The 26,677-nt window shown below is 42.6% G+C and overlaps 1 protein-coding gene across 1 annotated transcript in view; it reads left to right on the top strand.

Annotated features, from left to right (window-relative positions):
* Positions 1–26,677, top strand: part of CACNA1S (calcium voltage-gated channel subunit alpha1 S) — a 1,485,309-nt gene that overhangs the window by 285,141 nt on the left and 1,173,491 nt on the right. The window contains exons 5-6 of the mRNA XM_073685020.1: positions 2,752–2,891; positions 15,764–15,916. Coding sequence (XP_073541121.1) covers positions 2,752–2,891; positions 15,764–15,916 — 293 coding nt within the window. The remainder of the gene's footprint in view (positions 1–2,751; positions 2,892–15,763; positions 15,917–26,677) is intronic.

Genomic DNA, 26,677 nt, shown 5'->3' with positions numbered 1-26,677 from the left:
CTTTTCTTTTCGCATGACTATATGTACTTGTCACTTTTCCATGTGTTAGTTATGTCTTCTGAGCAGTTTGTCAGCTTTTGGACACCTTTGAAGGTGTTTTCTATGTGTTTCTATGTGTTTTTGTTTGCCTGCCATTGGTTTTAACGGTGTTCGAAGGTGTTCGACGAACAGTTCGACGAACAGTTCGGCGAACACACGGGTGTTCGACGAACCGAACCGAACTCGATCACTACGGGGGTGGCTCAACACTATTCAAGAGGTAGTCACCGGAAATGGTCTTCCAACAATCTTGAAGGAGTTCCCAGAGATGCTTAGCACTTGTTGGCCCTTTTGCCTTCACTCTGCGGTCCAGCTCACACCAAACCATCTCGATTGGGTTCAGGTCTGGTGACTGTGGAGACCAGGTCATCTGGCATAGCACCCCATCACTCTCCTTCTTGGTCAAATAGCCCTTACACAGCCTGGAGGTGTGTTTGGGGTCATTGTCGTGTTGAAAAATAAATGATGGTCCAACTAAACGCAAACCGGATGGAATAGCATGCCGCTACAAGATGCTGTGGTAGCCATGCTGGTTCAGTATGCCTTCAATTTTGAATAAATACCCAACAATGTAACCAGCAAAGCACCCCCACACCATCACACCTCCTCCAGGCTTCACGGTGGGAACCAGGCATGTAGAGTCCATCCGTTCACCTTTTCTGCGTCGCACAAAGACGCGGTGGTTGAAACCAAAGATCTCAAATTTGGACACATCAGACCAAAGCACAGATTTCCACTGGTCTAATGTTCATTCCTTGTGTTCTTTAGCCCAAACAAGTCTCTTCTGCTTGTTGCCTGTCCTTAGCAGTGGTTTCCTAGCAGCTATTTTACCATGAAGGCCTGCTGCACAAAGTCTCCTCTTAACAGTTGTTGTAGAGATGTGTCTGCTGCTAGAACTCTGTGTGGCATTGACCTGGTCTCTAATCTGAGCTGCTGTTAACCTGTGATTTCTGAGGCTGGTGACTCGGATAAACTTATCCTCAGAAGCAGAGGTGACTCTTGGTCTTCCTTTCCTGGGGTGGTCCACATGTGAGCCAGTTTCTTTGTAGCGCTTGATGGTTTTTGCAACTGCACTTGGGGACACTTTCAAAGTTTTTCCAATTTTTCGGACTGACTGACCTTCATTTCTTAAAGTAATGATGGCCACTCATTTTTCTTTACTTAGAATCTGTATTATGGCAAGACAAAAGCAGCTAACAGTCTATTCAGTAGGACTATCAGCTGTGTATCCACCAGACTTCTGCACCACACAGCTGATGGTCCCAACCCCATTTATAAGGCAAGAAATCCCACTTGTTAAATCTGACAGGTCACACCTGTGAAGTGAAAACCATTTCCGGTGACTACCTCTTGAAGCTCATCAAGAGAATGCCAAGAGTGTGCAAAGCAGTCATCAAAGCAAAATGTGGCTACTTTGAAGAACCTAGAATATAAGACATATTTTCAGTTGTTTCACACTTTTTTGTTAAGTATATAATTCCACATGTGTTAATTCATAGTCTTGATGCCTTCAGTGTGAATGTACAATTTTCATAGTCATGAAAATACAGAAAAATCTTTAAATGAGAAGGTGTGTCCAAACTTTTGGTCTGTACTGTATATATATAAAATGTACTGATAATACAGGGGCTGTACTCACACTGACCGATTTATATGTAATGTACTGATAATACAGGGGCTGTACTCACGCTGAGCATTGTATATAAATTGTGCTGATAATACAGTAGGCGTACTCACTTATGCTTTGTGCTGTATATATAATGCACTGATAATATGGGAGTGTACTCACTTACAAATTTGTCTCTCTCTTTCTCTCTCGTCCTGGACATAATGTCGTTATTGTGCCATTCTGAGCATGCTCAGTCTATAGAGGCTTTAGATAGAAGGACACATCCCTGGTTATATTATTGATTATATTAGTATAGCATATCATCTTATAAAAAAATCAAGAATGGAAAAGTCATTGATGAGTGCCGGCCATCTTCTCACTCCTTTACAAGTCCAGTATTTGAACCCTTTATTTCCCAAGCTCATGCTCTGTAAATACAGGGATCTATCACTAGAAAATTAAGTTTTGTTTAAATCAGGTTTTGTTGCCTTGTGTTTATTCCCCTGATTGAGTAAAGCACCACTGCTAGTATGCCATGACTAGAAGACTTTGTCATGCATCTGTGCTCTGCGTAGTCAGTGAACAAAATGACAAAGCGCTCTGTAGAATAATTATACTAAGCGCTTTGTCATATTGGTTGTCGTCTTTGCAGCTGATGACAAAGTTATTTTTTATGTTGCACTTTGCATAGATACTACAGACAGTAACAAGCATGCTGTATTAGGTAAGATTCAGGGTGTATTTCACGGACCATATATGGACCGCAATGCCTGGGCTGACTGCAATTCTCCTATTCCGAACTTTTAGCCATATATGAGGCCTAAGTCGGTCCAAGTATTGCGATCCGTATATGGAATGTGAAATACGCCTGGCTGAAGCTGGCAAGTGCTTGCTGAGTACTCATTGCTTCTATGTTGGCTGTACAGCGAAGATTCCCTAGAAGCTGGTCCTGCTGTTTTAGATTATATTGCAGTGTGTGTTGGGGAGTATGGGGGACCCAAAATATTGCATACACATAGAAACCTGTAAGAGCTTTTTTTTTTTTTTTAAGAAAAACAGTTTTTCATAATTTGTTTAATTTAATTGCAATTCTCAAATTACAGGGTATTCACGGTAGTCCTAGAACAAATTAATAAACTGCAAGGTATAACAGCCCCTGGAGGAAAAGGAACTGGATTTAATGTCAAGGCTTTAAGAGCATTTCGTGTTTTGCGGCCACTTCGTCTCGTATCTGGAGTTCCCAGTAAGTAATTATAACATTCAAGTCTATTCAGAGTGTTTTTTCAAAGATTAAATGGTCACTGTCATTTCAAACAACTTGTTCTCATTGAAAAAGTATTGGTAATGTGATGAAAATTGTAAATTACTTTATTTGAAAAATTAGCTGTATCATTCCTAAAGATTCACTCTAAAGGCACAGTCAAATCGGACAGAGATCGGACCACAATACCCAGACTGACTGTGGCTCTTCTGATCTGAGTGTGCCAACTGCATAGAAATATATGAAGCTGTCACGCTTGGTTCGGGAGGCCAGCTGGTCAGTCTGTATATTGCGATCCAATTTATATGGCAGCCTGACTGTGCCCTAAGGTATTCACAATTTGGATCTCAGGGAATTGGTTTCTGCAGTGCACCCTGGATGTTTCTGAAAGGAAGTCAAAGTAGTGCAGTAATCTCAGATTCCAGCCTGAGTACACACCACACTCTATGGAGAAAAAAGCAAGGTAGGTGAGTAGAGGCAACATGGCACATAAAGTTGAAAAATAGGCTGTACCAGCACTCAAAAAGGTAAGAAGGGCATGGAAGATCTAAACAAAGAAGTCTTTGTTCTTATTTAAGTCTTTGTTGAAAAATAGGCACTCTTAAAATAAAAATAACAAAATTGGAGCTGACTGAATCGATCTGCAGAGAATCATCTTCAAATCGAATTTCCTGAAACCCAACGCAATTTCACACATTTCTGAAGAGTTACAGAGCGGGCTAATGACATCAGGTTCAGTCAAGCGAGCTTCCTCATATTGTCCTGCAGCTAGCAAACTACATAGATTAGCGGCAATCAGGGGGGTTTATCACAGCCAGTAAAATAGTTGGGGGCTAGCCAGTCATAGCCAATCAGTGCCATTTTAGGCCTTTATAGGGATAGAGGTCAGACTGTACAGCTCATTCCAAGTACCCTTAAGCCTAAGCTTGTGTGACATATTTTATATATACAGACTAGTGTTGAGCGAGCACTAAAATGCTCGGGTGCTCGAAGCTCGGGCCGAGCTCACCGTGATATTCGGCACCCCCGGCAGTCTGTAGAAAGCCTAAAAAGTGCCCAAAACGATAGTGACAGTGTTCAAATGACATGGGGACAGCATGGGAATCGCCCCAGGAAGCATTTCTGACCCCCAGGTCACTGCTGTCAACAACGTGGTCAGAGGTATTAAGCCACTTTTACGGGCTCACAATAAAACGTTCAAAAACGAAACTGAAACTGTTTTCCTGTGAAATATGTTAAGGAACATCCTTTCCAGGGTAAAGACTTGTGTATAAGGTAAAATAAATAACCAAAAACAAAAATACTCCTCCACACCTTGGGCTATGTTCACAAGTAGCATTTTTCATGCGTTTTTGCACTTTTGTATTGCTTTCAACCGTGACAAATGCATTCACCGGGAAATGTCATTTTAACATTTGCAAAAATTTCTACATTTCTGTTTGTTTTCAGTCAAGATGGGGTGCAAAGTGTACATTAATGAGAAAAAAATAAACTTTTTAGAATTTACCAAATGGCTACAATGAAACAAAGAGTGAAAAATTTAAAGGAAACTGAATACTTTCCGTACCCACTGTGTGTATACAGTTCTGGCCAAAAGTATTGGCACCCCTGCAATTCTGTCAGATAATACTCAGTTTCTTCCTGAAAATGATTGCAATCACAAATTCTTTAGTATTATTATCTTCATTTAATTTGTCTTCAATGAAAAAAACACAAAAATAATTGTCCTAAAGCCAAATTGGATATAATTCCACACCAAGCCTAAAAAAGGGGGTGGACAAAAGTATTGGCACCCTTTGAAAAATCATGTGATGCTTCTCTAATTAGTGTAATTAACAGCAACTGTAACTTACCTGTGGCACCTAACAAGTGTTGGCAATAACTAAATCACACTTGCAGCCAGTTAACATGGATTAAAGTTGACTCAACCTCTGTCCTGTGTCCTTGTGTGTACCACATTGAACATGGAGAAAAGAAAGAAGACCAATGAACTGTCTGAGGACTTGAGAAACCAAATTGTGAGGAAGCATGAGCAATCTCAAGGCTACAAGTCCATCTCCAAACACCTGAATGTTCCTGTGTCTTCCGTGCGCAGTGTCATCAAGACGTTTAAAGCCCATGGCACTGTGGCTAACCTCCCTAGATGTGGACGGAAAAGAAAAATTGATGAGAGATTTCAATGCAAGATTGTGCGGATGGTGGATAAAGAACCTCGACTAACATCCAAACAAGTTCAAGCTGCCCTGCAGTCCGAGGGTACAACAGTGTCAAACCATACTATCCGTCGGAGTCTGAATGAAAAGGGACTGTGTGGTAGGATACCCAGGAACACCCCACTTCTTACCCCGAGACATAAAAAAGCCAGGCTGGAGTTTGCCAAAACTTACCTGAGAAAGCCTAAAACGTTTTGGAAGAATGTTCTCTGGTCAGATGAGACAAAAGTAGAGCTTTTTGGGAAAAAGCATCAACATAGAGTGTACAGGAAAAAAAAAAGAGGCATTCAAAGAAAAGAACACGGTCCTTACAGTCAAACATGGCGGAGGTTCCCTGATGTTTTGGGGTTGCTTTGCTGCCTCTGGCACTGGACTGCTTGACCGTGTGCATGGCATTATGAAGTCTGAAGACTACCAACAAATTTTGCAGCATAATGTAGGGCCCAGTGTGAGAAAGCTGGGTCTCCCTCAGAGGTCATGGGTCTTCCAGCAGGACAATGACCGAAAACACACTTCCAAAAGCACTATAAATGGTTTGAGAGAAAGCACTGGAGACTTCTAAGTGGCCAGCAATGAGTCCAGACCTGAATCCCATAGAACACCTGTGGAGAGATCTCAAAATGGCAGTTTGGAGAAGGCACTCTTCAAATATCAGGGACCTGGAGCAGTTTGCCAAAGAAGAATGGTTTACAATTCCAGCAGAGCATTGTATGAAACTCATTGATGGTTACGGGATGCGGTTATTCGCAGTTATTTTGGCTAAAGGTTGTGCAACCAAGTATTAGGCTGAGGGTGCCAATACTTTTGTCCGGCCCTTTTTTGGAGTTTTGTGTGAAATGATCAATGATTTGATTTATGCTTCATTCTCTTTTGTGTTTTTTCCTTGCAAGCAAATTAAACTAAGAGAATAATACCAAAGAATTTGTGATTGCAATCATTTTCAGGAAGAAACTGAGTATTATCTGACAGAATTGCAGGGGTGCCAATACTTTTGGCCAGCACTGTATACAGTACAGACCAAAAGTTTGGACACACCTTCTCATTTAAAGATTTTTCTGTATTTTCATTACTTTGAAAATTGTACATTCACACTGAAGGCAACAAAACTATGAATTAACACATGTGGAATTATATACTTAACAAAAAAGTGTGAAACAACTGAAAATATGTCTTATATTCTAGGTTCTTCAAAGTAGCCACCTTTTGCTTTGATGACTGCTTTCCACACTCTTGGCATTCACTTCACAGGTGTGCCCTGTCAGGTTTAATAAGTGGGATTTCTTGCCTTATAAATGGGGTTGGGACCATCAGTTGTGTTGTGCAGAAGTCAGGTGGATACACAGCTGATAGTCCTACTGAATAGACTGTTAGAATTTGTATTATGGCAAGAAAAAAGCAGCTAAGTAAAGAAAAACGAGTTGCCATCATTACTTTAAGAAATGAAGGTCAGTCAGTCCGAAAAATTGGGCAAACTTTGAAAGTGTCCCCAAGTGCAGTTGCAAAAACCATCAAGCGCTACAAAGAAACTGGCTCACATGAGGACCACCCCAGGAAAGGAAGACCAAGAGTCACCTCTGCTTCTGAGGATAAGTTTATCCGAGTCACCAGCCTCAGAAATCGCAGGTTAACAGCAGCTCAGATTAGAGACCAGGTCAATGCCACACAGAATTCTAGCAGCAGACACATCTCTTCAACAACTGTTAAGAGGAGACTTTGTGCAGCAGACCTTCATAGTAAAATAGCTGCTAGGAAACCACTGCTAAGGACAGGCAACAAGCAGAAGAGACTTGTTTTGGCTAAAGAACACATGAATGGACATTAGACCAGTGGAAATCTGTGCTTTGGTCTGATGATTCCAAATTTGAGATCTTTGGTTCCAACCACCGTGTCTTTGCGCGATGCAGAAAAGGTGAACGGATGGACTCTACATGCCTGGTTCCCACCGTGAAGCATGGAGGAGGTGTGATGGTGTGGGTGTGCTTTGCTGGTGACACTTTTGGGGACTTATTCAAAATTGAAGGCATACTGAACCAGCATGGCTACCACAGCATCTTGCAGCGGCATGCTATTCCATCCGGTTTGCGTTTAGTTGGACCATAATTTATTTTTCAACAGGACAATGACCCCAAACACACCTCCAGGCTGTGTAAGGGCTATTTGACCAAGAATGAGAGTGATGGGGTGCTACGCCAGATGACCTGGCCTCCACAGTCACCAGACCTGAACCCAATCGAGATGGTTTGGTGTGAGCTGGACCGCAGAGTGAAGGCAAAAGGGCCAACAAGTGCTAAGCATCTATGGGAACTCCTCAAGATTGTTGGAAGACCATTTCCGGTGACTACCTCTTGAAGCTCATCAAGAGAATGCCAAGAGTGTGCAAAGCAGTCATCAAAGCAAAAGGTGGCTACTTTGAAGAACCTAGAATATAAGACATATTTTCAGTTGTTTCACACTTTTTTGTTAAGTATATAATTCCACATGTGTTAATTCATAGTTTTGATGCCTTCAGTGTGAATGTACAATTTTCATAGTCATGAAAACACAGAAAAATCTTTAAATGAGAAGGTCTGTCCAAACTTTTGGTCTGTACTATATATATATATATATATATATATATATATATATATATACAAGCTTTCAGAGCACAGAGGCTCCTTCTTCAGGCAATATTACAATTGAATTCATAAGACAAGAGGCACAACATTTAAGAGATCTTACAGCAAGACTTTGATTTATCTATGAGCTGTAAAGGGTGATGCCTCCTACTGATATGTCGAGGAGATCAAATTAGTTTTTTTTTGTTGCAAATGGAGAGACCATGGGAATGTTTAATTATCTGGAGTCCTTCTGGTGGAGGTGTGAATTGAATCCATGTAGTGAGTCATAAATCCAGGTGTTAGATTGTTCAATTCCTTGACAACAGGAATCATTCTTATCAATTTGAATTCCCTCTGTCATCCTTGAAATTACCTTTCAGTATTAAGACTTTTAGATCTGTCATACAGTGTCCCCGGCCAGAGAAATATTTTCCCATAGGCGTGTCCAGTTCATTCTTAATTGTGTGTCTGTGTAAATTCATTCTCGTTTGCAATTTTTGCATAGTTTCTCAAATATAAACTCTTTCCGAGCACCTTGTACATTGTATCATGTACACCACATTTGAGCATGTACATAAAAAGACATCCATGATTTTGTAGTCCTGATTTGTGTTTGGTATGCAGACTGTATTTGATGGTAATATGTGAGTACAAGTTTTGCATTTTTTATTTTTACACGGAAATGTGCCAGTCACTGGTGATGATGAGAGGACACTTCTGACAAGGAGATTCCTTAAAGGGATTGTCCACTACTTTATATGATCCCCCAATGTATTCCCCCAGGGCCCATAAGTGTTTATCTAAATACCTTGTGGTGCCTTTTCTGTGCAGCTGGCTCTGACATCCACTGACGTCACGACAAGTCCCTCTTCCATGTTCCACCGGTGGCTGCTGGATTGTGGGCGGGGTTACCCCGCGCGTCACACCCGGCATCCACCTCGCTCTCTCCCTCTCCTCATTCACTGGAAAAACAGGCAGTGGATGCTGGGTGTGACGCACGGGGTAACCCCGCCCACAGGACAGCTTCCACCGCAGGGAGCGTGTCACTGATGTCACGTCTCACTTGACGTGACATCTTAACGGGTCATGTGATGCCTCAGAACGGCCAACGATGGCGCTGCTCAGAGGCAGAAAAGGTACTGCAAGGTATTTACAAAAACACTTCTGGGCCCCGAGGGGATACATTGGGGAGTTCATATAAAGTAGTGTACAACTTCTTTAAGTTAGGGGGCAGTTTGTAGGAGAGAGGTGGTAATTCTGGGAATATCTATTTCAGTTTGTGGTCTCTGTGGAATATGGGTTGGAGATCAGCACTAATTATCCTTTGGATGTTCATGTGGGGGTACAAGAGAGACCCTGTTGTTGTTTCCTCCCTCTGGCTAACTTTTGTTTATCTTAATTCTGATTATTTGCTTAAAATATTTTTCTGCTCCATTTGCTTGTTAGCACTGCACAATACAGACAGACCTTTTCCATATTACAGGGATAAAAATCCAGAAATTTGTAATGAACATGGAAAATATTGGCCTCCATTTACAGTTTGTTGCAGTGTGTCAGTGAAGCTATTCACACAAGGTCTCTGTGAAGAATAGTAAACTACAGGGCCGTTATTTAAAACTGTGGGTGTCCATCAGACGTATCACATATACACACGTGGTCAAAATTGTTGGTACCCCTCATTTAATGAAAGAAAAACCCACAATGGTCACAAAAATAACTTGAATCTGATAAAAGTAACCACTTTTGGTGGTGTGAACACTGTCCTACAGACTTGATCACCGTGTGCATGGCCCATGTGTTTGTATTCAAAAGTAATAATAAATAAAAAATCTTTGAAAATGAACAAATGAAAGTCAGACATTGCTTTTCAACCCTGCTTCCACAGAATTTTTTTTAAAAATTAATGAAATAGGCCTGGACAGAAATGTTAAATCAAGTTGTGTCCACTAATTAGCATCACAGTGGGCCTGTATATAGGGCTACAAATACTCACTGTGATGTTTGGTGACATGGTGTGTACCATACTCAACATGGACCAGAGGAAGCAAAGGAAAGAGTTGTCTCAGGAGATTAGAATGAAAATTATAGACAAGCATGTTAAAGGTAAAGGTTATAAGACCATCTCCAAGCAGCCTGATGTTCCTGTGACTACAGTTGCACATATTATTCAGAAATTTAAGATCAATGGGACTGTAGCCAACCTCCCTGGACGTGGCCGCAAGAGTAAAATTGATGACAAATCAAAGAGACGGATAATACGAATGCTAACAAAAGAGCCCAGGATAACTTTTAAAGAGATTAAAGGTGAACTTCAAGCTCAAGGAACATCAGTGTCAGATCGCATCATCCGTCGTTGTTTGATCCAAAGTCGACTTCATGGGAGACGACCAAGGAGAACACCATTGTTGAAAAAAAATCATAAAAAAGACAGACTGGAATTGTCCTATGGACAGATGAGACAAAAATGGAAGTTTTTGGCAAGGCACATCAGCTCTATGTTCACAGACGGAAAAATTAAGCATATCAAGAAAAGAACACTGTCTCTACTGTGAAACATGGAGGAGGCTCTGTTATGTTCTGGGGCTGCTTTGCTGCATCTGGCACAGGTTGCCTTGAATCTGTGCAGGGTACAATGAAATCTCAAGACTATCAAGGGATTCTAGAGAGAGATTCTAGAGAGAAATGTGCTCTGTGAAGAATAGTAAACTACAAGCTCGCTATTTAAAACCGTGGTTGCCTGTCAGACGTATCACATATACAGTGGGGAAAAAAGTATTTAGTCAGCCACCAATTGTGCAAGTTCTCCCACTTAAAAAGATGAGAGAGGCCTGTACTTGACATCATAGGTAGACCTCACTGTCCATTTCATCTGATCATATGACATACTCCCAATACTCTTCTGGATCATCCAAATGCTCTCTAGCAAACTTCAGATGGGCCCGGACATGTAATGGCTTAAGCAGCAGGATACGTCTGGCACTGCAGGATCTGAGTTCCTGGTGGCATAGTGGAGTTTGGAGTGTGACTGTTTGAGGTTGCGGACAGGTGTCTTTTATACTGATAACAAGTTCAAACAGGTGCCAGTACTACAGGTAATAAGTGGAGGACAGAGGAGCCTCTTAAAGAAGAAGTTACAGGTCTGTGAGAGCCAGAAATCTCGCTTGTTTGTAATTGACCAAATACTTATTTTTCACCAAAATTTGAAAAAAAATTCTTTCCAAATCAGACAATGTGATTTTCAGGATTTGTTTTCTCATTTTGTCTCTCATAGTTGAGGTCTACCTTTGATGTCAATTACAGGCCTCTCTCATATTTTTAAGTGAGAGAACTTGCACAATTGGTCGCTGACTAAATACTTTTTTCCCCACTGTAACTCTGTTACTAATCTAGCCATTTGATGCGAATGTGGAAAATATTGTCCTCCATTTACAGTTTGTAGCAGTGTGTCATTGTACACCATTTTACTGCTCCATTTGCTTGTTTGCAGAATACAGCCATTTCTTTTTTATTCTATTCACATTACTGTATTGTGGAAGCAGAGAAACTTGATCAGACGTGATCTCATATGACTGCCGTAATAATCCAGCAATTTTTGTGAACGTGTTAAATATTACACTCCATTTAAAGTATTGTGGTTTCAAACATATTCACAGTTGGTCGCTGACAAATAGCATATCTGTGAACAATGTTGTCAGAGTATTACGCCACTTTTACAGACTGAAAAAAATATATAAAAAACAAGATAAAATAGAAAAATGTTAAGAATCATTCTTTCCAAGGTAATAACTTGTATATAAGGCCAAAGAAATACTAAAAACAAAAGTTATGGACTGTGGAAGACATTTATGCGACCAGAATGAACATGAACAGAACAACACTCATCTGGAGTTGATGATACCACCTAGCAGCACCTGTCCCTATTGAAAATTGTTATTTTCTATTTTACCTATCCTATTTTAAATGCATCTAACAGCGTTATTGATAGGGAATAGAATAGATTTAAATTTTTGGGGGGCAGCACGCAGTATAAAGTAATAATATCTGGCTGGATTGGTGTAATACACTATTCATACTTCGATACCACACCTGTAAACTAATTTCAGATAAAACAGTCAATATTCTAGAATATAGAATCCATTTGAATTTTCCTTCCCATTATTAAGGAGTGGGTCTCCTATACTGTTATTGCATATGCAGCAATTTCAAGGCCTGAAAAAAATGCACATTTGAAGAGAAATAAAAAAATAAAAATAAAAACAGTCGGATCTCTAGTATAAAAACCAGACTAGCCAATGTAACTCAATGTAATAATCACATTGTTCAGCTCCTGCACCTCTTCCTCCTGTTCGGCCTCCATCTTCGAAATGACCACATCAGTCACAAGCTGGAAGCATTGCCTTGGCCAAGCGGCAACAGGCTGTGCTGAAGCTAATATGTTTAATGCTTAGGTGACAAACCCTCTACCGCTGTAGAGTTGATAAAAGCTGTAACACAGCAGGCATATCTATGGCTTTCACCACTGAACATACAGCCAGGCATGTTCATGTGTGACAATGGCCGGAACCTGGTGACGGAGAAATTACAGCCGTAGTAGATACAGTTTCCCAGTCCTTTCATCCGACCTAAAGAATATGGCTGTGGTGAAATACCACTCTCTCCGAGAAGCAGCTCTGGCTAATAAAAGGCTGTGTGAAGGTTCCCAGACACTCTATCGTTGATTTTTTTTTTTTTACTGTGGATTGGACATGCTATGCATGTTATTTCTCAAACTGCATAGCAGATCAGGCCATTGCTCATCTCCATAGTCATGAAATTCAAGGCGTAAAGAAAAATCTTTGTATGTTGAAGCACCACCGAGAAGTGTGAGCTGATGTTGGACGGGCTGCCATTGCTTATTCAACAAACTGCATTCTTCCTGGGAGAAATGTCAGCTGGAGTACATACGGTTTCCCTCTATGCCAGTCCTTTGACAGAGCTAAAGAATATGGCTGTGGTGAAATACAAGAAACAGTGTCAAATTAAAGAACATTGGGCCCACCAAAGGATTTGATTCTGAGAGCCCACCTTTCTCCCCCGCTCAATAACCCCATAGCAGCTGAAAGGTTTGCGCTATGAACTCCCCTGAAGGAGAAGCCGACCGGAGGATTCACCGGTTCTCTGGTGGACCCGTCCAACCCTGCTGAGAAGCAGCCCTGACTAAGAAAAGTCTGTGTGGAGGTTCCTGGACACTCTCTATAGCTGCATTTTTACTCAGAGGGAAACCCACACAAACACGGGGAGAACATACAAAATCCTTGCTGATGTCCTTGGTGGGATTTGAACCCAGGACCCCAGTGCTGCAAGGCTTCAGTACTAACCACTGAGCCACTGTGCTGCCCTCTCTGTTCTCCCTCTGATATCTAACATGCTGGAAAAACTTGCACCTACTGCCACTCTATTTTCAGCTCCTTTGTGAGAAACTAATGTACTTGGGCAGCCACTCAGTCTACCAAATAAAATTCCTGAGAAGGAAATTGGGGATGGCTTCTCTACTGGTACAGGGGGCACTGCTAATATCATGGCGTTGTGCCATAGTTCACTGGAAATATTCCAGGCTAGTAGGACCCAAGAAGATTTCCACAGAAAAATACCAGCAGCAAGCTAAGGAGATAGTGGTCTCTATCATCAACACGACCTGCAAGGTTTGCTCTATGAACTGTCCTGAAGGAGAAGCCAGGGCCCACCAGAGGAGTCTCCAGTTCTCTAGTGGGCCCGTCCAACCCTGCCGAGAAGCAGCCCTGGCTAAGAAAAGTCTGTGGCAAGGTTCCCAGACACTCTATGGCTGCTTTTTTTTTACTGTGGACGGCCTCCAGCAATCTATAAGATTGCAATCTATAAGATCCCTTCACTGGCTCCCCATTGCCCAGAGACTCCAGTTCAAAACCCTAACCATGACATGCAAAGCCATCCACAACCTGTCTCCTCCATATATCTGTGACCTCTTCTCCCGATACATACCTGCATGCAACCTCCGATCCTCACAAGATCTCCTTCTCTACTCCCCTCTTATCTCATCTTCCCACAATCGCATGCAAGATTTCTCACCTGTGCATCACCCCTTTTTCACATGTAAAGAAGGCGCCATGGAATAAATGGCGATAAAGTAATTATAATAATGTGGTCCAGACTCATGGCTACTGAGACTGGACCATGTGGAAGACAAGGTGGTGGTGTGGCTAACTGAGTGGAAGCTTTATCTGCTATCCAACCAACAACCTTTTCACACTGCTCTGGTTTCAATAGTGGTGCTCCGTGGCACCCTAGAAATTGGGACAGGAAGGTAGTTCGACATGATGTGGGTGTTTGTTGTGCACCCTGAGCAGGCACAGTTTCATCTTGCCCACGGCCTCTGCATGGACTATCATCATCACCATAACGTCCACTTCCCCTTCCCTTGCCACATATCTTGCCCATTTTAAATGGAGTTTAATATTTGTCACATTGCCAAAAATGTCTGTATTATTACCGCAGTAATATAGGATCACGTCTGATAAGATGACCACAGTTTTAGGCAGTGACCTGGGAGTCAGAGATGCTTCCAGGGGTCCTCCCCATGCTGTTCTCATATCTTTTCAGCACTGTAAGAATGTGTTTGATCATGTCTCACACACCACATGGCCAAATAAGGTAGTAAAATGTTAAAATGATATTTACCGGTGAATGCATTTTTCACCGCTGAAAGCAATGCAAAAACGCATCAAAAGCGCTACGTGTGAACATAGCCCAAGGTGTGGAGGAGCATTTTTGGTTTTGGTTATTTATTTTGTCTTATATACAAGTCATTACCCTGGAAAGGATGTTCTTTAACATATTGCCCAGGCAAACCTATTTTGGTTTTGTTTTTGTATGTTTTATTTTGAGTCTGTAAAAGTGGCGTAATACTCTAACAACATTGTTCAAAGCAGTAACCTGGGAGTCAGAGATGCTTCCAGGGGTCTTCCCCGTGCTGTTCCCATGTCATGTGATTACTGTTCCCATCGATTTCGGCAATTTTTAGGCCCTCTGCAGATGACTGGGGGAGCCGCCGGAAAAATGTCCGGACCGAGCACTCGAGCATTCCAATTTGCTTGACTCAAACAACAAGTACCCTAGCATTTTAGTGCTCGCTCATCACTACTAGACAACTGCTTAGAAGAACCCATGGTTGCAGTTTTTAGGCACAAGGTTATTGAAGACTGGGTTTTTATAATGCTGGGAAATTTGCATCACCTGGCATTTCCTAATGATGATAGTGAACAAGCCATAACCCTAACAGGCTAATTAGATCTGAAACCTTGGTCAAAGTAATCTGAGCACACAAATCTCCAGGGGTGCCCAAACTTTTGCATCTGCTCATTTTCCTTTTTGTAATTTTTAAAATGTAAAAAATTACATTTTTTTTTACCTAATATACAAATACAAATGTGTCATCTTTAACTTTAGGCCGTTTAGATATCATTTCATCTTCATCTTGCTTAATTGTTCACAATAACAGTAATTTTTACCAGGGGTGCCCAAACTTTTACATGCCACTGTAAGTCATTTCCCTTTCCAGATTTGTTTGGATGCAATTGTCCTGCTCTTATTCCCATTTTGCTTCCTTTTGCAGCTCCCTTACTATGAACATTTTACAGCCATTTTAAAGCAACGACATTTGGGTCAAAATTGACTTCTATTTGGTTCAGGATTTGGGTCAAGTTCGGATACCAAACCGGACTTTGGATGACATTTCGGTTGAACCCAACGAACCCAAACATCCACTGGTCTGCTTATCTCTATTGGCCACCACTCCTGGTCCAGTGAATTGTGTTTGCCCACTAGGCTAACGTTTGCCAGCCAACTCCTGAAATTATTGCAGTAGACAGTTCATTAAGACTGGTGTAAAAAAACACCAGACTTGATGAATTAAGCACTTTACATTTTTCTTGTCAATTTTTAAAGTCTTTGCAGTAGCCAGAACTCCTACAACAGAAAAAGTGTAACAATAATTATTTACTAATGTGAAACATTTTTTTTATTTCCTAAGGTCTTCAAGTGGTGCTAAACTCCATAATTAAAGCAATGGTTCCCCTTCTGCATATAGCATTGCTGGTTCTTTTTATGATCATTATATATGCTATTGTCGGACTGGAGCTGTTTTCTGGGAAGATGCATAAGACTTGTTATTATAAAGGAACAGGTAATAATCCAAATTAATAACTTACATGTCCTTCATATCATTAATATACAGTATGTCTGATGTTTAGTTTTAAATTGTTTGCTTTATAAACAGCAGTAGAGTTCCCGAACTACAATAAGATTGCCAGCTTGTTTTTATAAATAGATTTTGATACATTTACATAAAAATTGTCCATCCACCAATTGTCATCTAATGTGTATGGAAGCCTTAAAAGATGTCTACAAGAGACAAAAGAAGAGATGAAGAAAGCACTTGATGAGAGAAGTTTGTAAAGAGAGTTTTAGGGACACACAAAAGACTAGCACTGGAGTGGGGGGGGGGGTGGTAGAGATGGGCAGAACCCTGGATGTTCGGGTCCGGCGGATTCGGCCGCACAGCTATCAAAAGTTTGGGTACCAGAACAGTACCCAAATCCGGACCCCATTCATATGAATGGGGGGCCTGAACATCCATGGTTTCCCACACTGTCATCCACAAAACAGGGGCTCTAAGCAGCATTGTGGCATTGTTACCACAGTTCATAGCATTGCGGGATCACGCTGTCAGATGTCTGTGTGATCCTGCAGCTGTTACTGTGACCCGCGGTAAAAAGCTTACTGTGGGTCACAGGCGTCAGCTAATGAGGATACTAGCTTCAGCCGGCGCCTGTGCTCAAGGTTAAAAAAAAAAGCTAAAATTAATAAATTATTAAAATAAAAAATACATACTACCCTACACCTAACCCCCGATGTCCTTGTCCCTTGTAAAAAATAAAAAAAAACACCATAATACTCACCTATCCATCGTAATCCCGGTAATCCAGAGTATCCCACGCAGATCTCATTAAAGTCACATCGGGAGAATATGGGGATTAGCCCCAGCTAATGGCAGGTGTGCTTACAAAACTGGATTGATCCCTCAGCCTAAACGTATATAAGTAGGCAAAACAGTAGTTGCCCTATGTCAAGGATCATAGATCTGCCACCAGGATGATGGGAGTGCTTTCCCTATCAAAACCACTATGTTATCTGGGATGCAAGTATGCTGCCTCCTCTGTGTGTGGAGTTCTGGTTGAGCAATGCAGGATGACATCAAGAAGAACTGGCGCAGGCGCTCTGAATGATGTAACTTGCCCTTAATGAGAATGGAGCTGGAGAATACATGTCACTTTTAGCGCATGCGCCGGAGAGATGCGCACTTTCTGTGTTTTTTCAATACTGACATGCTCAGTGTAATCAGTAGGACGCCGAACTCTGCGTCTGTTGTGTATTTTGAATGGGGTGAGTCATAAAATGATAAATTATGTACAGCTGGCACTGAATTACTAATCAATTTTCTAAAAGCCAAAATAATGTTTTTACTATATGTACACTATTGCAGTGCACTTTATTAGAGAATTATTAGTAGGTAAATTGTATTCACTTTATGTGGATCATGTTTAAATATTATGATGTGCTCTTTTGATATAATTATTGTTAAAAACTTGTATTAATCATGAGGGTATAAATAACCTGTATGTGCACTACTATGCTGGTTGAGAAAGGTTTTCACTACAGAACCGAAATGTCACCATGATGGGCGATTAAACAGCACATTTTTTCTTACATTTAATGGTGTACTGTCTATTTTTTGTCTTAGATTGATAATAGATAGATAGATGGATAGATAGATTAATAGATAGACTGATAGATAGATAATAGATAAATAGATAATTAGATATGTAGATAGATAATAGATCGATAGACAATAGACATACATGATAGATAATTACTAAGCTACATAGATAATAAATAGATAAATGGATAGATAGATAATAGGTAGATAGATAATTTGACTGGTAAATAAATAATAGTTAGATAAATGATTAGATATATAGATATATAATAGATTTATAAATAGATAGTTGGATAGATAATAAACAGATAGATAATAAATAGATATATCATTACATAGATGGATGGATAGAAAGATAGATAGATGAAAGGATGGATAGATTATAGATAGATGGACAAGTAGATGGATAGATGGCTAGATAAATGTATAGATAATTAGATAAGCTTGAGAAGGTTCTTTGAACCAAAACATTGCCATTTGGGCTTAATAAAGTCCACTTTTTTCCAAATTTTGTTTCTTTTGGAGTGCTGCCTTCTTTTTATAATATCTATTATGGAATAAATTGGAGAATTGCCTGGAGGCCGGGCACTAGTGATGAGCGAGCACTAAAATGCTCGGGTGCTCGATGCTCGGGTCGAGCACATTGGAATACTCGGGTACTCGACCAGAGCAACGAGCCCAATGTACTGTATGTCTATGGGAAACTAGAGCATTTTTCAGGCGGCTCCCCCAGGCGGTCTGCAGAGGGCCTAAAAATTGCCCACATCGATGGGAACAGTGCTCAAATGACATGGGGGCAGCATGGGGAAGACCCCTGGAAGCATTTCTGACTCCCAGGTCACTTCTGTCAACAACGTTGTCAGAGGTATTATGCCACTTTTATAGACTCACAATAAAACATACCAAAACGGAGCCAAAATGGATTTTCCTGGGAAATATGTTAACCAACATCCTTTCCAGGGTAATGACTTGTATATGAAGCAAAATAAATAACCAAAAACAAAAATGCTCCTCCACACCTTGGGCTATGTTCACATGTAGCGTTTTTGATGCGTTTTTTCACTTTTGCATTGCTTTCAACCGTGACAAATGCATTCACCAGGAAATGTCATTTTAACATTTTACCACCTTATCTAGCCATGTGGTGTGTGAGATATCATCAGACACATCGTGTTTCATTTATGAAGGAGGGACTCTGAAAGTCACAAAGCCTATTTTTATAGGGCCATCAGGCGGCCTTTACTATTCTTAAAGGACCAGCAGTCGGCCCTCACTATTCTTAGAGAGCCATCAGCCGTCTATGTTTTATTGTTCCCATTACTAAAGAGTGGGTCTCCTATACTGTTATTGCGTATGCAGTGAGTGCCAGGGCTGCCCAAAATTTAGATGCACCCCAATACCCCTTTGAAGAGACTTAGAGGAGGTCCTCCTGAAAACAATGTTCCCATTATTAGGAAGTAGGTCTCCCATTGTGTTTGCCTATGCAGTGAATGCAAGGGTTGCCAAAAATTTGCAGGCACTCCAATGCCCCTTCGATGCAATGTGGAGGTCAGAGGGCCTCCTGAAAACAATGTTCCCATTATTAGGAAGTGGGTCTCCCATTGTGTTTGCCTATGCAGTGAATGCAAGGGCTGCCAAAAATTTGGAGGCACTCCAATGCCCCTTGGAAGAGAGGTGGAGGTCAGAGGGCTTCCTGAAAACAATTTTCCCATTATTAGGAAGTGGGTCTCCGATTGTGTTTGCCTATGCAGTGAATGCAAGGGCTGCCAAAAATTGGGAGGCACTCCAATACCTCTTGGAAGAGACCTGGAGGAGGGCCTCATAAAAAAATGTTCCCATTAGAAAGGAGCGGGCCTCCTATACTTGTAATGCCCATGCACTAAGTGTATGGGCTGACAAACATTTACCCCTGAGGGGTATACATGAACATACTGTTTAAAATTTTTTTTTTATGGGCATCATAAACACCCTTTATAAAAATTATGTGGGTGTTGCATCACAGACCACGGTCACCCTGGTGATATGGTGGTGGAGGGTGAGGAGAAGGAGGAGGACAAGAGCAAATAGCCAAAATCAGGAAGCGTATACCCATGTGTGGATGTGAAAAGGTGCATGGGAATACACCTCCCAAAAAAAGACACTGGATTTGAGTTTATGTTACGCTGCTATCATTCGGTGGTGTTGAGAAGTCTGGCCCAATCCAGCCCTTGTTCATTTTTATGAGAGTCAGCCTGTCAGCATTTTCAGTTGACAGGCGGATGCGCTTATCAGTTATAATTCCACCAGCGGCACTAAAAACCCGCTCTGTTAAAACGCTGGCGGCAGGGCAGGCCAGGACCACCAAGGCATAGAGAGCCACTTCATTCCACGTATCCAGCTTGGATACCCAATAATTATAAGGCACAGAGTAATCACGGAGGATGTTGGTACGGTCGACAAGGTACTCCCTCAGCATCTTCCCAAACTTTGCACTCCTGGTGAGAGTACCCCGCGCCTCAGGGCTTGTGCGATGGGAGGGGCTGAGAAAATTCTCCCAGAACTTTGACAGTGCTCCCCTGCCTCTGCCGGATTGAAGTTGTGTCTCTCTCGCCTGTACTCCTTGGTTGTCCAACGAAGTGTGCCTTCTGCCGCCAGCATTTTCAGATGGGAATCTTTTTAATAGTTCCGCAACAAGGGCCTTCTGGTACAGCCCCATTTTTGTAGACCTGTCGGCCTCAGGAATAAGAGATATAAAGTTCTCCTTGTAGCGAGGGTCTAGAAGTGTCTCCAACCAGTAATGACTTTCACCCAAAATTTTGAGAAGGCGAGGGTCATGGGAAAGGCACCGTAACATAAACTCAGCCATGCGTGCCAGACTACTAACAGGCAAGACTTCCGTGTCCTCACCAAGAGGATGACTGACCATGCTCTCCTCCTCCTCCTCTCTGTCCTCTGGCCATTCACGCTGAACAAACGGTATGACAGCTGTGCAGGTAGTACCGTCTATAGCGCATGAAACTAGCTCCTGTTCTTCCTCCTCCTCCAAGTCTTCCTCATTGTCACCCAATCCACGTTGGGATGAGATGAGGCTGGGCTGTGTGTAATCACCCTGTATGGTTCCTTGCTCCATCTCATCGTGCTCCGCCTGCAATGCATCCTCTTTGATTGTGAGCAGAGAGTGTTTCAGAAGACAGAGAAGCGGGATGGTGACGCTAATTATGGCGTCATCGCCGCTCACCATCTTGGTGGCGTCCTCACAGTTTTGGAGGATGGTACATATGTGTGACATCCATGTCCACTCCTAAGGTCTTATGTGTGGAGTAAAATACCAACGGCCTTGTTGATGCTGGTACTCAACAACTGCCCTCTTCTGCTCACAAATCCTTCCCAACATCTGCAGTGTAGAGTTCCAACGCGTGGGTACGTCACACACCAGTCTGTGAACAGGAAGCTGCAAACGCTGCTGAAACATGGCAAGGGCAGCGGAAGCTGTAGGTGACTTTTTAAAATGGGCACAAAGGCGGCATACTTTAGCAAGCAGATCCGGCAGCTCCAGGTAGGATTTGAGAAACTGCTGAACTACAAGGTTAAGCACATGGGCCAGGCATGGTACGTGTGTGAACTCGCCTCACCTCAGAGCAGCCACCAGGTTCTTGCCATTGTCACATACGACCATGCCTGGCTGTTGGTTCAGCAGTGTGAGCCACAGATCTGCCTGCTCTTTCAGAGCTGTCCACAACTCTTCAGCATTGTGCAGTTTGTCATCTAAGCAGATTAGCTTCAGCACAGCCTGTTGCCGCTTGGCCGAGGCAGTGCTGTAGTGCTTCCAGCTTGTGACTGATGTGGTCATTTCAGAGATGGAGGCTGAAGAGGAGGAGGAGGCTGAGGAGGATGAGGTGCAGGAGCTGTAGACCATGGGGGCAACACTGATTGACATAGGGCCCGCAATCCTTGGCGACGGGAGGATGTGTTCCATCCCAAGGTCCGACTGGGTCCCGGCTTCCACTATGTAAACACAGTGTACAGTCCCTGCCCACAAGCACCTGTCCACGTGTCCGTGGTTAGTTGGACTTTTCCTGGTAACTGCGTTGTTGAGGGCACGGCTAATGTTTTGGGACACGTGCTTGTGTAATGCGGGGACGGCACACCGGGAGAAATAGTGGCGGCTGGGGACTGAGTACCAAGGGACGGCCGCTGCCATCAGGTTGCGGAATGCTTCCGTCTCTATGAGCCTAAAAGGCAACATTTCAAGCACAAGCAGTCGTGAAATGTGAGAATTTAGTAGTGTGAGGAATATGCGGTCCAGACTCACAGCTACTGAGACTTGACCGTGTGGAAGACAGGGTGGTGGTGGCTAAGTGACTGGAAGCATTATCCGCTATCCAACCAACAACCTTTTGACACTGCTCTGGGTTCAATAGTGGTGTGCTGCGGTCCGCTAGGAATTGGGACAGGAAGGTTGGGCGAGAAGATGTGGGTGTTTGTTATGGCACAATTTTAGCTTGCCCACGGCCTTGTCCTTGGCCTTTGCATGCACCATCACGATCACATCCAGTTCCCCGTCCCTTGCCACGTGCCTTACCCTTTTTCAATGGAGGACAATATCTTCCACTCTCACTACAAATGACTGAGTTTGGAGCGATCTTATATGTGATCCGTGTGACGGAGAATACAGAGTTTTAAATATCTGGCCTGTAGGTAACTATTTTGAACAGCAAACTGGTGTCCATTGCTTCACTGTCACACTGAAACAAATTTTTAATGGAGGCCAGAAATGGCAGCGTTTTCTGAAAATGTATGTGATCCGTGTGATGGAGAAAACACAGTTTTAAATAGCTGGATTTCTAGCGCTGTAATATGGAAAGGACTTGGCTGTATTCTGCAGTGCCAACAAGCAAATGGCGCAGAAAAACGGGGTGTTCTCTGGATTGCTTTTAATGAGGATTAAGATCCAAAAAAAAGTATTCCTGGCCCCTGAGACCTAGGCCTTTGTCTAGAAATATCTTACAGCTGCAGAAGGCAGAATTGGAATGGAGCCTCTTGTGCTATATGCACTGCAGTCTGCTATATACACTGCCTGCCTATATACCCTGCCTGCCTGATATCTCTGCAGATGGATTAGTCCTCAGAAGGACTGTTTGTTGTAGCATCGGCGTCTCTGCCCACTGCTAGGCAGAGACGCCGTCCCTCTCACCTCCCCGCGCGGCGTCCTTCCAGCTGCTGCCGGTGCGCGCAGCTGCCCGGGCACTGTGCTTAGGGTGCGCGCGCTCACCCTCTCTTAAAGGGGCCGCGCGCGCCGTCCTAAGGAGTCCCTGGCCATTAGCCGGAGGACTTCCCATATATAAGGCACCTCCTCCAAAATGGAGGTGCCCGAGCAAAGTTGATGCTCAGCATACTTACCTCTGCTTCAGCCCTCAGGTCCAGTTGCCAGTCTGACTACTCTCCAGCCCGACAGTCTGCCTTCCGTTCAACCCGCCAGTCTGCGAATGGGCAAGTCCGCCTGCTTACCAGGAAGCACCTGCCAGTTACCTGCCTGCTACCTGCCGTGCCTGCTAGCCCGCTCACCTGGGAGCACTCGCCTGTTACCTGCCTGTTTCCTGCTAGCCAACCTAGAGACTTCTGCCTGCTTGGCCGTCACTTGCCGTGACCACCTGATAGCCTACCTGGAGGCTCCTGCTGTCACTTGCCGTGACTACCTGTCTGCTAACCTAGAGACTTCTGCCTGCTGGTTGTGTCCATTCGCTATACTGGTCAGTCCCAGCCTGCTGACCCGTGGGAGCCACCTGCTCTCTTACAAGGTCGTCTCCAGAGTGGCACCTGGTCCTTCTGCTCGGTCCCTGCCTGGTCACGGAGTCGTTAGCTGCTGTATGACCAGGGTCGGTCTGAGTTGATACTTAGTTACGCCCCTCTGGGTCCCTCCTTGCACCGCGGCACAGAGGTTCCACCACCCGGATCCGTAACATTTGTTAAGATGAATATGTGTAATGTATGGTTTTTCTCCCTACACTACCTAATACACAAGCAAATCTCTCCCTAGCTCAGCAGCACCTCTCCCTACTCTGCCTGATTCTGGAGTGACTGTGAAGAGCATGGTGGCGCCAGGTCTGATATAGACCTGATGACGCTGTGCGGCCAGCCAATCATTGTAATGCCACAACCACCATGGCTGTGGCATTACAATGAGTGGCAGGCAATCCCTGCATGTTGATTGTCGCTCTAAAGAGAGCCAAACATGCAGGCATGGGGACCCGAGCATCCACCTGAGCATCTCGCAAGTACTCGGCGAGCTCTGAGCATCTCGAGTACTGAGATGATCGGGCGAGTACCGAGTACTTGCGAGTATGCTCTCACCCATTGTGAGGAAATTGGTGCTGTTCCAATCCCCTATCAATGGTGCATGCTCTGCACCTGTCATTGCACACAACTACCACTATCAGCAACCATGTCCACGTCCTTGTCCCACCGCAGCCTTCAGTTGTCCCTACCCCAGTCCTTGGAACGCAAGCGCAAATTTGCAGCCAACACCCCACAGGCCACACTACTAATCTCACCATGCTACATAAACCAGGCCACATCTGAGCTTTTAATTCTTTTGTGCTGATATTCTGCTCCATCAAGGAATTCATATTACAAAATCTCAATATTTGCTGCTACTACCATGCTACATAAACCAGGCCACATCTGAGCTTTTAATTGTTTTGGGCTGATATTCTACTCCATTCATGGGAGTTCAAATTGGAAAATCTCAATATTTGCTACCCTAATGTACTACAGAAACTAGATTTGAGCTTTTAATTGTTTTGGGATGATTTTTTACTCTATCTACGAGTTTACATTATAAAATCTATTTTTTTTCTGGTACTACCATGCTACATAAACCAGGTCACATTTGAGCTTTTAATTATTTTAAGCTGATATTCTGCTTCATCCAGAAGTTCACATTGCAAAATCTAATATTTTGCAGCTACTACCGTGCTACATAAACCAGGCCACATTGGAGCTTTTAATTGTTTTAGGCTAAAATTCTGCTCCATCCAGGGGAGTTCACATTAGAAAATCTACATTTTTCTGGCACTTCTGTGCTACAGAAACCAGGCCACAGCGATCAGATTATTTATGGAGATCGGTAAATGGCGTAAAAAAATGGCGTAATTTATATTTTTTCTATGTTAAACCCATAAAAAATGTAATAAAACTGTAATGCTGAGGCAGTGTTCACAGGTAGCGTTAATGCTGCTTTCTTTCTGCTTCTTTTTTTCTGCAGGTGCTCGCACCACACGGCGCAATAATAATCTTCTCTGACTATTGTGTATTTGCTGCGTTTCTTTTATGCATTTCCCTGCTTATTTGATGTGATTTTGGGGAAGATGTCAATCTGCGTTTTTAACGCTTTTTAATAGTACAGAAAAGATTTGATTCTGCACTTAAAAATGTAGGGGAAGAATATGAAAATTAAGCAAATAGGCGGGGATTTCTTGGCGTCCCCCAGATGCCAAGCATATGAAAACGAATTTCATAAAAATAATTTTCTCTGCAATTAGACCGCTAATATGGGACATACATATATGTATATATTTACATTTCTATAACCTGTTTGCCCATATTAGAGGTCTGATATCTCCCAGGGGGTGACAGATTCCCTTTAATAACACTGATAATTTCAGCTGGACAAACACTAATATGAAGTCTAAATGATGACCTGGAAGGACCTTCTGATTGGTAAGTCTTAACCGCTTCCAGACCGCCCACAGTACATAAACGTCGGCGCTGCCTGGGCTCAGTGCAGCGCCGACATTTATGAACGGTCAGTGGTCCCGCAGCCCTCAGGACCCCTAGGGTCCTGCAAGCGCTACGGGTGCAGTGCAGAGCGACAGCTCTGACAAGGGACATCATCGGGATCTGATTGGATCAGGTCCCAATGATGTTAACCCTTTGCTATCTTCTATATGCCGCGATCTATAGTGATCGCAGCATTTAGAAGATAGTGAGAGGAGAGGGGGTCGTCCACTTACCTCTCCGACGGCCCCCTGATTTCTTACAGGACCTGCCGTTGTCATGGCAGCCGGAGGTCACATGACCGCCTCCGGATCAGCCATGTATGGTGTGCTGCTAGACTCAGCCTGCAGCTGAAGTCTAGCAGGAGACAGACAGTGTGAAACTGTCAGCAAAGCTCTCATGCAACGCAATACATGTCTATTGCATTGCATGAGAACAGTGATTAGAAAAATAAAAATAAATGTCCCATACAGGACTAAGTAAAAATGTAAAGAAAAAGTCTAAAAAATGTTTTAAAAAATCACAAAATAAATAAAAATAAATAAATAAAATATTAAACCAATAAATCCGTATATTTATGCAAAAACAGAAAAAGTACACATATTTGGTATCGCCACGTCCGAAACAACCCGATCTATAAAACTGTCACACTAATTAACTCCTTCTGTGCACACCATAATAAAAATAAATAAAAAACGGAGCAAAAAACTATGCTTTTTCATCATATCGCCAAACAAAAAGTGGAAAAAAATGCGATCAAAAAGCAAAATGGAAATAAAAATGGTACCGCTGAAAACGTCATCTTGTTCCGCAAAAAAAAAGCCACCATACAGCTCCATCAGCCAAAAAATAAAAAAGTTATAGCTCTCAGAATAAAGCGATGCAAAAAAAAAATTTTTTCTATAAAATTGTTTTATTGTGTAAAAGCGCCAAAACATAAAAAAAAATAGAGTAAGTGTAGTATTGCTGTAAACGTACTGACCCGAAGAATAATGCTGCCTTATCACTTTTTCCACAAGCAGAACGGCATAAAAAAAAACCTCAAAAAACAATTCCTGAATTGTTGGTTTTTGTTAATTTTACCTCCCAAAAAACGGAATAGAAAGCGATCAAAAATTGTCATGCACCCAAAAATGGTACCAATAAAAATGTCATCTCGTCCCGCAAAAAACAAGCCATCACATGACTCTGTCGGCCGAAATATGGAAAAATTATAGCTCTCAAAATATGGTTATGCAAAAAGTAGATTTTGCAAAAAAAGCATATTTTAGTGTGTGACAGCTGTCAATCATAAAAACCCGATATAAATTTGGTATCTCTGTAATCGTACTGACCCGAAGAATAAAGTAATCTCATCACTTATACCACACGAGGAACGGCGTAAAAAATAAATAAAACCAATTCTTCACCTGC

The sequence above is a fragment of the Phyllobates terribilis genome, unplaced genomic scaffold, assembly GCF_046119375.1.
Source record: "Phyllobates terribilis strain yellow unplaced genomic scaffold, ASM4611937v1 Scaffold_1__5_contigs__length_1240528914, whole genome shotgun sequence".
Taxonomy (NCBI): Eukaryota; Metazoa; Chordata; class Amphibia; order Anura; family Dendrobatidae; genus Phyllobates; species Phyllobates terribilis.
This window is presented reverse-complemented; position numbering and strand designations above follow the sequence as displayed.